The sequence below is a fragment of the Poecilia reticulata genome, linkage group LG8 (assembly GCF_000633615.1).
Source record: "Poecilia reticulata strain Guanapo linkage group LG8, Guppy_female_1.0+MT, whole genome shotgun sequence".
Classification (NCBI taxonomy): Eukaryota; Metazoa; Chordata; class Actinopteri; order Cyprinodontiformes; family Poeciliidae; genus Poecilia; species Poecilia reticulata.
The window spans coordinates 17927222-17938936 of record NC_024338.1 but is presented as its reverse complement, the minus strand read 5'-3'; the positions used below and the strand labels follow the sequence as shown (position 1 = coordinate 17938936).

The 11715-nt window shown below is 39.8% G+C and overlaps 2 protein-coding genes across 5 annotated transcripts; one reads left to right on the top strand and one right to left on the bottom strand.

Annotated features, from left to right (window-relative positions):
- Positions 1–6: 6 nt before the first annotated feature.
- On the bottom strand, positions 7–3041 carry LOC103468960 (uncharacterized). 4 transcript variants are annotated; one of them, XM_008416378.2, is made up of 2 exons: positions 2936–3041; positions 7–2238 (listed from the first exon to the last, which is right to left on the bottom strand). In XM_008416378.2, the coding sequence occupies exon 2, from the start codon at positions 2235–2237 to the stop codon at positions 1209–1211; it is 1029 nt and encodes a 342-aa protein (XP_008414600.1). In that variant the 5' UTR covers position 2238; positions 2936–3041; the 3' UTR covers positions 7–1208. The 4 variants fall into 4 exon arrangements, with proteins under 4 accessions (XP_008414600.1, XP_008414601.1, XP_008414602.1 ...); XM_008416379.2 differs by having other exon boundaries at positions 7–2241; positions 2936–3037; XM_008416380.2 differs by having other exon boundaries at positions 7–2241; positions 2949–3030.
- A 4163-nt stretch (positions 3042–7204) lies between these two features.
- On the top strand, positions 7205–11155 carry LOC103468957 (claudin-4-like). Its single transcript, XM_008416374.2, has 3 exons — positions 7205–7242; positions 9928–10042; positions 10474–11155. Exons 2-3 carry the CDS (start codon positions 9929–9931, stop codon positions 10903–10905), a joined length of 546 nt encoding a protein of 181 aa, XP_008414596.1. The 5' UTR covers positions 7205–7242; position 9928; the 3' UTR covers positions 10906–11155.
- Positions 11156–11715: the final 560 nt, after the last annotated feature.

Sequence of the window (11715 nt, the reverse complement as noted above, 5' to 3'; positions counted from 1 at the left end):
GCCTCGCGGGCTCCTAGCTTCTGGTTGCCATGGCCCCAGGGGCTCCTAGCTTCTGGTTGCCACGGCCCCGCGGGCTCCTAGCTTCTGGTTGCCACGGCCCCAGGGGCTCCTAGCTTCTGGTTGCCACGGCCCCGCGGGCTCCTAGCTTCTGGTTGCCACGGCCCCGTGGGCTCCTAGCTTCTGGTTGCCACAGCCCCAGGGGCTCCTAGCTTCTGGTTGCCACGGCCCCGTGGGCTCCTAGCTTCTGGTTGCCACAGCCCCAGGGGCTCCTAGCTTCTGGTTGCCATGGCCCCGCGGGCTCCTAGCTTCTGGTTGCCACGGCCCCGCGGGATCCTAGCTTTTGGTTGCCATGGCCCCACGGGCTCCTAGCTTCTGATTGCCATGGCCATGCGGGCTCCTAGCTTCTGGTTGCCACGGCCCCACGGGCTCCTAGCTTCTGGTTGCCACGGCCCCACGGGCTCCTAACTTCTGTTGAATTGGCCCCGCGGGCTCCTAGCTTCTGGTTGAATCGGCCCCGCGGGCTCCTAACTTCTGTTGAATCGGCCCCGCGGGCTCCTAGCTTCTGGTTGAATTCTGGTTGAATCGGCCCCGCGGGCTCCTAGCTTCCGGTTGCCATAGCCCCGCGGGCTCCTAGCTTCTGGTTGAATCAGCCTAGCAGGCCACTAGCCTCTCAGTTGCCACGGCCCCGCAGGCTCCTAGTGTCTAGTTGAGTCAGCCCCACGGGCTCCTAGTGTCTAGTTGAATCAGCCCCACGGGCTAGTAGCTTCTGTTTGCCATGGCCCCGCTGGCTCCTAGCTTCTGGTTTCAAAGGTCCCACAGGCTCCTAGCTTCTGGTTGCCACGGCCCCCCAAGCTCTGAGCACCTTGGTGACCAAAGCCCCCCAGGCTCCGAGCACTTTGGTGCCCGCAGCCCCCCCAGGCTCCAAGCACCTCAGAGCTTACAGCCCCCAAGGCTCCAAGCCCCTCGGTGCCCACAGCCCCCCCAGGCTCCAAGCACCTCAGAGCTTACAGCCCCCAAGGCTCCAAGCCCCTTTGGTGCCCACAGCCCCCCCAGGCTTCAGTCACTTTGGTGTCCACAGGCCCCCAGGCTCCTTCACTCCTGCAACCCTGTGGTCTCCAAGCTCCTCCAACACCGCAGCCCTTTTAAGGCTCCCTATCTGATAGTTTTGTCTTTGCATGTGTCTCTGGTGGTCAAGGCTTTTTTTCGAATCATTCGCCAACTTTCGGCGGGCCCCCTCCAACTTTTGCTGCAATGTTCTCGAAAGACTGTGATTTCCTCAACCCCTCTGGCACCATAATGTCCGGAGTTGACTGTCTGTGAGCTAATCTCTGTATCTTTGCTCGTTCTACTGCCTCTCTTTCCAACTCAAGCCTTTCTTGAAGAGCTTTACGTTCCTCATGTTCTCTGGAATAGAAACATTTTTCTTCTATCCCCAGGAATTCATCTGTTGTATCAATGAACTCATTCCGCCTTCTAAACCTAATGGCAGCCTCTTTTCGCACCCAGTCCACTTCATCCATTCTTCGAGTAAGTTGCAATAAAGTGGGTGACAAGCAGTACATTTTTACCCTCCCCACAGAGAGCTTTCGGGGAGGGAGTTCTGGTTTCATCTCCTGAGGTGATTTCGTGCCAGAATCTTTTTTAGTGTCGTCTGAGGATTCAAAGGCCCGATTAATCGTTTTCAACTGATCAAAATTCTGTTTTAGCTCCGTGTTCATTTCTTCCATTGTCTTGTACATTTGCTGTTCAAAGTCCACCCAGCCTTTCTCATCTGCATCAAGTGATGCTTGCACATCTACCAGGAGCTTTTGGAGAGTACAAATGTCACTTTTAACAGACGGTGGTTTTTCCAAAGCTTTATGTTCATGCTTTTCTATTGTTATAGATTGTCTTCGTTCCCCCATGTCCAGTTTAACTTTGCGAGCTTTTATCCTTTCAATCTCCCTTTCAGTGCACGGACCTACAATCGGCTCCACATGAAAGTCCAGGTCATGTTTTATAAGGAAGTCCTTTAAAAAGTACACCGCACTGGAACTCCGAGATTCTTTCCCTAAAATCTTATCATCAACCTCACCTTTCTGTCGAATCGATCTCATGTTAAGTTCTACTAATGTCCCGTAATTATTTTCAGGGGGGTCATGTCCGCGAAACTGCTGCCTAATGTACTCCTCCATAAAGTCCACTTTCTTCGTCTTCTTTACCCTCTTGTACTTGTTCATGCCAAATACTTGTCCCATACTGCTGGAAGAAAAAAACAGAAGCTTCTCAAAATACTTTGGCAATCTCTCACCAGTTGTTTTAAAAACGCTTTATAAACAAGAATAATATAATAATAACTATTATTATTCTGTTAGCTTGGGTGTCTTGCTGGTATTTCCTGAAAACTTCAAGGGTCAAACTTGAAATCTGCACAAATCCTCATTCCTGTGATGTCTGGAATATCTGAAGTGAATAAAACCATGCACTAAGAATCTCAACTATGACATCACAATAGCTGCAGACCAGAGGCGGAGAATTGCGTCATCAGCCGTCACAGATCAGTTTTGTTTGATGGGGAAAAAAAAAAAAAAAAAGCTACGACCCAGCTAGCAAGCCAATATTCAGATCGGTCAGCATTGTCTGAAATTCGAATATTCGAAACAGACCTTTCCAAAACGTTGCCTGATCGTTCTCTCTGAATATTCACTCACTGTGGACGAAATGTTTTTGCTGTAATTGTATTTTGTGTGGCATCCAGCCGATTTGGAGAAGGCCATAACTGATGGTTAAATTGTGATTTATTAAAGCCATCCGTATCATTCATCAAACGTAAGAGCTAGACAGGAACAAGTCATAGTTTTCACCATCTGTTGTTTTGTTGTGCGTAGCTCATTACAGGAGTACAAATCTTTACATTAACAGCAATCACATACTTTTCGCATTTCAACTTACTCACATTGTTTCCTTACCGACTGAAGCTCAAACTGGGTTGCTTTTTAGCATTTCTGTTTTGTTTTGCTAACTTTTAACCGATTCAGTTGGAACGCCGTTCCGTTACCATAGCTACCGTAACACAGACACCAAAATAAAAGCATATATCCTTAACGGTAGTTACAACAAAGGTAACTTTACATTCAGTATCTTTATGATGATTAATGTGTTTAACAAAATCTCAGGGGGTTTTTCTTTATGGAGAAAGTTTGCGTTGCTGAACGTCTCTGACGTTTTTATAAAATGCTGGTATAAAAATTAAATACCGCATTGAACCACTAGAGGGCACCTGGTCCGGTCAAACCTCATCCCTCTCCATTCAAACAGTGGATATATGCTCGGCTTTCTAAATGTCTTTCCTTCATAACTCATTCATCCTAAACGTTAAAGAAGAATTTTATTTATATAAAAGTTATGGAAATACTTCTATTTAGAAGATTTATTTTGTATTACTGAAAATAAGACAAAACATCTGGTTGTTATCCAGTTATTAACAGTAATAATACAAACAAAATGCCAGGTTGCTAAGTCATGAATCTTGTCGAACGTCATGTAATTTGTTTTGTCAATAGTAATGTACAGCTGTGCTAATATTTCAATGAAACTGGTGCGTTAAAATTATTTAACAGAAAAACTGCACAGGAGCACAATTGCTTAATTATTTCGGTCGGCTCCGTCGTTTAGTTGCAGCCGAGGTGAAAGCGTTTTGTAATTCTTTAGGATCTTCATCTTCATTCTGCTTTCTTCACATTTTGCCTTTTTGGAGTTTCATTGGTGTGTTTGTGGAGGATGTACACTCTTAATAAAAATAAATGAAGCAGAACACATGTTCTTAAAACACATAGTCATCTCTGGTTCAGTGTCAGTGCATGCTGGTTGCCACCAGGTGGCACTGTTGCTGCCGGCAGCCCAAACTTTCTTTTAAGCAGAAAAATGAGATTTCACAGATTTTTTGATGCAGTTGCCTGACATAAATTCAGATAAAAAATACTTAGTTGATCCCACAGGGAAATTTAATGTTGCTATATCTTATATAATTTCAGATTCTTCAAAGAGTTACTGTAGAAAGTGGTGGCTGTTGGCAGGAAGGACCTCCTGCAGCAGTCTGTATTACAGCGAATCTGAAGAAGCCTCTGACTGAAGGCACTCTGTTTTCCTGAGAGTTGCAGGAAGAGGACGGTCAGGGTTGTCCGTAACTTTCTTGGTTTTATGAAGAACCAGTCTTTTTATCATCATCTCCAGAAGTTCAACAAGAACCCACATAACAATTTTGCTTCATTTTTTAATCCAGTTTATGTTTCTGCCATGTCTTACATGTTTTCTATTTTCTATATGTCAATTTAGATACAGAATGTCTTAGGTCGAGTAGCAGGGCCGTGCAGAGACCACTAAAGGGGCAGGTGCTCAAAAAAAGGGCACATCTAACTGCATTCTAGGACAGAATATTAACAAACCCACTGAGCTTTCAGTGTCTGATAAAACAATAATAAATTACAAAATTGTGAGATATACAATCAAAGCTAAGGAGAATCTCCATATAGAGCATAACACTATGCCTATGTAAGATATTTTATTAGTAATTTCTTTCTGCAAGTTTTTTTTGTTATAGGAAAGTTTTGCAATATTCAAACCCGCAATTTAGCAAGATATGTAAATCAGAGCTGGACAACCAGACGTATTTTGTCTTTACAGAATTACACTAATAAAATATAAACAAGGGCACAATGCAACCTTTTAGTGACTGTAATCTATAAAAGAGCTGCCTGTTTGCTGCAGTGGAGATGAAGATGATCCATTCAGGAAAGCAGAGTTGCATCAAACTTTAATGTGGAACTGCAGGAATAAAGAAAAGAAAAAAAACAAAAATGAGAAAATCCTACTCAGTTTTGCTTAAAAATAAAGTTTTTTTAAATTAAAATCACACATTTTTGTCACATGAAGTGAATTTTTTTTTCTTTTTCTTTTCTTATTTGCGCTTGTCATAAATCTTTTCTTAATATTCTAAGTTTTTATTTGTGACTCAAAGTTTTGCTTGTGATTCTCACATGACGTCTTGAGCAGGACCCAAAATCACAATAAAAGATTTCTGATGTGTGAAAATAAAAGTTTATGTTTGGCAAATAACTTTTTATGTTCACAAGACAAAAATTAGTTATTTAATTAAAAAGTTTTTTAAACAAAATGATTTGCTTTTTAAAAAAGAAATCATTACAATTCCAAAAGTTTTGATTACAATTTTATTTTACTTAACTGAAGTTAGTTTTTGTTTCCATTGAATAATTTTGAAACAAATTTAACTTCATACTCTGTGAACCAGACCCTAAACTTTCTTAAAGTCTGGGTTGAGTTTTTTCCCCTTCATTAATGTCACTTTTATTGCATACATTATATTTATCATGGTAATTCAGGGTGAGTTATTTTTAATTCTAAATGAATATCCTTGTTGGACTTTTATTTAAGTGTTATTCTCCTTCAAGATACATTTACCTAACGCCAGAATAAATGCAATGTACATTATGCAGCAAAGGAAATTAGAAGATCGGACATATATCCATTATGGAGATGATCGGTTTAGGACGGGCGATGTGCCCTTATTGCATAAGCGATACTGAAGAATGACTGTTATCATTAAAGATACAGGGGAGAAGCTTTTTAGTTATCTAGCTTTGCTAGCAAAGTTGTTAGCTAGCAGTTAGCTAATAGCACAACAACAGCCTAATGTCTGTATGATAAAAATACTGAATCAATAGATAAGAACAGTTTTTCCTCACCTGGCTGTCTCCTCCCCTCAGTAGTTCTTCAGAGAAAGACAGACGCAGAGGCCTGTCAGTGTCTGTTGTATTTCATTACCTCTTTGCTTAAACCGCGACTCAGTGCTGGAGGCAAGGAGCAAAAGGGGCAGGTGCTCAAGCACCACCAGCCCCCCTCTCTGCACGTGCCTGTCGGGTAGATTTTAAGTTTCAATCTTACTTGTAGGGGGAACTGATACATCTCAGTTCATAATTATCCAAATTAGTTTGGTCGTTCCACTGAACCGAAACTAGCAACTTCTCCAAAATCGATTCCATTCCGCAATGAGTTTTAGAGTCCTCAGCTGGGCTGCAAGTCTCAGCAAGAATCACATCCAACTTGCGTCTGTCCACACCAACAGTCTGAGTGTTCGCTAGTTCGGTCAAGTCCGACACAAATTTGTCAAGAAACCAGTAATCCCCAAGATCCAAACAGCAGAAATCTTGGTGTCATGAATAAATCCAGGCTGAATCCCGCCGGGTGTGTCCCGTCAGGACAAGAGGGCTCTCCTGTGCCCAGTCTTCTCATCGAAAATTTGATTAATTGCATTGAGAGATCGGTTGACCAGATCCATAATTTGTAGATCTGGAGGATGTGCAAAGAATGTTTTCAAAAATATAGGAAAAGACAGCATCCTGATTAATAGAATCACGTTGCATGTTTTTAAGAACAGCTGGACAAAGATCCAAAGAAAAAAGATCCGACATCTCAAGTTCAGACTGGAGCTGCTTCCAGCTGTAGGAGCCGTTACACTGGGAGCTGGTTTCCCTTTTTCTGTTCAAACAGGTGGAACGTGCAATAAATATATATTATTGTAGCGTGAAGAACGGGACGTAACAGGTCGTTTGTTTCCATTCAGCTTCTGAGTTCAACTCACAATGACATGTAAGACGTTTGCTGCAAACTTACAGCACATGATGCTCAGCATTCAAGGACTGAAGGCATTTGGTCGAAACTTTCAGATACAAAACGCCTCAATAATCCAGGAGCTCCTGATAATTTATTTCTATATTTGAGAGACAAACAGGATCCATTACAATAATGAAACCCAATCTTCATTTTCAGTGTTTGTAAAAAAAATTCTATGTTCTTTTCATCTAAAATAAAACCAGGATATTTATAATTACTGACTAACTCCATTTGTGCACAGTGGGAAGCAACAGAGTTGGGAGAAAACCGTTGTTTCGTCTTATCCATGTTCAAAACCAGCTTCAGACACGTAATGAGTTTGAGATACTCTTTGTTGTTTTTAATTGTATACAAAATAAAATCTTTCTACTAAACATTTGCTGAAGATGTAAAAAGTTACATCAGATGACCACAAATTCTTCATTGACACAAAACAAAACCAAAGATGTGCATTAAACCAAAACACCAAGCAGAACTTTCGTTATGAAGCAACAACCACATATTTGGTGCCAATTCAGTTTCCACTTTACTTAAAGACGCAACAGACAGAAGAACCTGCAGAACGTGAGAAAGGTAAGAAATTATTCACCTTTTTATTTATTTTTATTGCTAAGAAAAACTGATTTAGCCAAAATAGAAGAATTGTTGGATTCTAATCTTGTTAGAAATCCATCATAATGTGCACAAAATTGATCTTTTGAGAGCCAAATAAGCTCTTCTTATTACTTATACATTTTTAATGTGCTCTAAGGATCCATCAAACAAAAGGAGACAAAATAAATAATTTTCAGTTCAGTTTATTTCTATTGCACCAAATCACAACATGTTATCTCTAAGGAATTTACAAAACAAAAAACAAAAATCATATTTTTATGTTAAAGTAAAAAGTTATTTGAGAACGTTCAGTTTAGTTATCTCAGCCGAAGCCAAAGGAATCACAGCTAAACAGATTGTAGCTTCAATAAAGAGTTAAATAAAGAAACAAAGTTAAAAGTTTAATTAACTTCACCGAGTTGATATTGAAGCGTTCAGTTTGTCCTGCAGCAGAGAAAACCAGGAAAACCTTTAATAAGCTGATTATTAAAGACTTTATGTGTTAATTTAGCAAGGAGTCAATGAAGAGAAGCTAAAATAGGAGAAATTTTAATTTGGCTGCTCTTTCTGGGATTCACATAATGAAAGACACATTCATTACATAACAATTACAAACTTAATATTAGAAACACATTTATAGTTTTATATAAATATGCATTTATTCATAAATCATCAGACTTTCAGTGTTCAGTTATGCCACAAGAACAGATCAGTGCATTACTGCAAGAGAAAGCAAAAAAATCTGTATAATTAAGCTTTATTAGAAACAGCATATTAATTCATAAATGTACATTTATAAAACTATATATTAAAAATAATTAAGCAGTTCTTGTTTAAAAGCTCTGAGATTTGTTATATTTAAAACTATCAACATGGGGAGAGGGTTTGATGAAAGTATCTTTGACATTGTACCAAAATAGTTCTGCCAAAAACATGCGAGTTAAATGACAGGAAGGTGAATGACGTTTGTCACAATTGTCAGAAACTGAGGCAAAAAGTTGTGACAAGTTTTGGGGATATTCACCCTGAAGAAAACTGTAAACTGTACGAGTGAAAGCTGGGCAGACCGAACTTGTATGAATGTTCTAAGACCATTATTCCACCAGTCCTCTCCAAAATTTAGACCCAGTTCAAGTTCCCAAGCTGCCTTAACTTTGGTAATGTGTGAGGAGTCAAAAGACAGAATTTCATTGTAAACCTTTACAGATATATGAGTTTTGAAGAGGATCAGCTCAGACACATCTCCCACTACAAGTTCGGTGGTTTGGAAGGAAAAGTGGGAAACAAACCTTTGGCACAGAGTCTAATTTAAAGGTATAGATGAGAAGAAGGGAGATTAAATTGTAATGAAAGGTCTGCAGCACTGCTAAAAATACCTTCTTTGTAAAAATCATTAAAACATGTCAGCCCTTTATCACCCCACGATGAAAATGTTGGATCTGTGAGCGCGGCTGAAACAGATAATTCTTCAATAATGTCATGATGTGTTGTGGTAGACCCAAAAGCAGCAGGTAAAGACGTGGGTGTGGTTTAGAAAATTCAATTAACAAAATCAGAGTCCAGCTTATAAAAATGAACATCCAAGGGAAACACAAAACAAACCAAAGAAAATCCAAAACTGAGACACGAAGAGATACTAAGGAGCACGAGGGGAACGACGAGCAGGAAACCGGACGGACTGGCGAGTTGAGACTGGGACAGAGGAGCTTAAATACTGGGAGGTAGTAAATGGGAAAATGGACTTAACTAGATGAGAAAGAGGAGCTTTGCTGAGGGGCGGGGAGAAGATGGCGCAGGGAAGCTAAGGAGATATACTGGAGAAAAAACGGGGAGGAAACACTAGAGAGCTGAAAATACATCTAAAACTAAACACTAATACTAAAGACCTGGTAAAGTGAAAGACAAAAATACACAAGGAAAACATAAATAAACCTAAACAGAAAGGCTGGTCTAACTGGGGATGTAGAGCTACGGTGACTAGAAGGACTAAATAAAGACATAACTCAACTAGAATCGCTAAAGGAGGATGGACAGATTCAGGCAAAAGACTAACTAAACCTAAAGTGACAAAATAAGAAAACTAGAAACACTACTGGGGAAAGCTAGAAGTGCTTAAGAAACAACTGGAACTACTAAGAAAAGTAAACCTAAACTTCGACAAGAATAATTGAACCTGCGGCGATTAAAATAACTAAGAAATAAACATTACTAGAAACTCTACAGGAAAACCGAAATAAGGAACTAGAAGGCTTAAATAAAACTATCACTAAAGAAAGCTCGACATAGACTCAGACATACAAGAATAACAGAAACTAAAGAGTAAATCTAGAAACTCTATGAAGGGCCTCTAACTGAGATCCATAGATCTAAACTAAAATTACATGTTGTGGATGTGTTCTGCACAATAACACAGTAGGAAGTTTGGAAGTGACTGAATCCACCACTGAATTTACATCTATGAAGTTTGGACTTGTAGATTCTGGGTTTGTTGTTTTTTTATGTCGGCCCCTGAAGTTGAACATGTTGTGGTTTTCAGTGTGCAGGTGCTCCAGCGCCCTCTAGTGTCTGTCTGTGCACATCGCTGCCAGAGGCCCAATCCTGCATAGAGGATGGAATATATAGCAGAAAATGATTTAATACAGTTTTTTCTTTTGTTTTTTACAGAATGGCACGAAAAGCAATTCAGATGGTAAGTGTGGCTCTCGGCGCCGTCGGGCTGATTGGAGTCATCATCTGCTGCTCCCTGCCTGAGTGGATTGTGGGATATGGGGATGATAAGGTAACCAAAAGGCATTTATGGTTAAAATTAGAATGATAGTTATGATTGATTAACTCTTATGTTTTTTTATCAACAACTATTTTATGTGTTGTTGTATAAATTAAGCAAAATGTCTTTATAACAACTGTTATAAAAATGTTGTACATATGAAACATAATATTGACTTTGCAGTTTTATGTCTCATCATAAACTTACAGATTCCTGACATCATCTCTTCTTTTCTAAACTGTTTAAAGACTCAGTGATATTAATTTATATAAACTTCTGGTTTGGATGGAAGTTTAAAAAGATTCTACAAAAAAAACCCCCAAAAAACTTATTTTGACATTTAGTAAAAAGAAATTAATTTGATTTTTCTATCAGATTTAATATCATACAGCATGTTTAATAAATGAATGTAAATATCTGTTTCTCTGTGTTTGGATGGATAGGAAGTTCATACAGGTCTGTGGATGGCGTGTGTGAAGCAGGGATCTGGACCGCGGGTGTGTAAAACGTTTGACTCCCAGGCATACCCTGACATTCAGGCCTGCAGGGCCATGACCATCATCAGCTGCCTCCTCTGTGGTCTCAGCCTCCTCCTCCTGATCTTTGGTTCCGACTTCACCCCATGTGTTCAGAACCAAGACGCCAAACCCAAAATGATAAAGGCAGCCGCAGTGGGCCTGCTGCTGGCTGGCCTGCTGGTGATCATCCCGGTCAGATGGTTTTCAAATAATATTGGAAACGCACCAGAGGGATTGACGCTGGGAGCGAGCATCTTTATCGGCTATATAGCTGGTGTGCTGATGATCCTGTCTGGACTTCTGCTCTGCTACTTAAGCAGATCCAGATCCAGCAGCTATCACCAGCTTCAGAGCTAGGCTGTAATGGGAGGGACTGGTGTCCAACAGACGGGCAGACAAGGAGATGATTTGGTAAAACCTGGGAAGATGAAGTGAAATGATAATTTCTGTACTATTACCATTTACTGTTGGAAGCCATGTATTCTGTAACACATCTTTTATTTTTCTTTGGCAACATTCACAGTATTTTCTTAAAATCTCTGTTAAAATTAAACTTCATGAAGATCATGAGCAGAAAAATAATTTAAAAAAACATAAATATCTGAATGCAGGAAATTTTGATTTCAGTGATATTTTGATGCATTTTTAAAATTTGCTTATTAAATCAATTTTATGTTTTTTCATGTTTCTTAATTCCACTTTAAAAACCAGTCAACATAATTACCAACCAGATTTGCTTCAATTTCATGATGTTTCTCAGTTTTCTGCTTTACTTTCTATTGATAAAACATTTACTGTAACTATTTAGGTTTTTGTACAATAATAACAGATCATTATCTTTGATCAGATACAGATGTGATTGGAAAAATAAATAAGATGAATCAAAAAATGAAAAGGTTTTTTTCCTACAAACATAAAAAATGTAAGCAACATTCAGAAAAAAATTACTTCAGCTGTTTGATTCTTCATTTTTGACTCCCATGCAAAATATTGCCCTTCCTTGGGCTGACACCTTATCGTGGTGGAGGGGTGTGAGTGTCCCAATGATCCTAGGAGCTATGCTGTCTGGGGCTTTATGCCCCTGGTAGGGTCACCCAAGGCAGACAGGTCCAGGTGAGGAACCAGACGAAGCGCAGCCCGAAGACCCTTATGATGAGTAATAACATT

Bases quoted from the DNA above. Each gene is read 5' to 3' on its own strand.
- LOC103468960 (XM_008416378.2), bottom strand. From the start codon at position 2,237: ATGGGACAAGTATTTGGCATGAACAAGTACAAGAGGGTAAAGAAGACG.
- LOC103468957 (XM_008416374.2), top strand. From the start codon at position 9,929: ATGGCACGAAAAGCAATTCAGATGGTAAGTGTGGCTCTCGGCGCCGTC. The intron at 10,043-10,473 runs GTAACCAAAAGG...TTGGATGGATAG, and splicing joins TGGGATATGGGGATGATAAG to GAAGTTCATACAGGTCTGTG.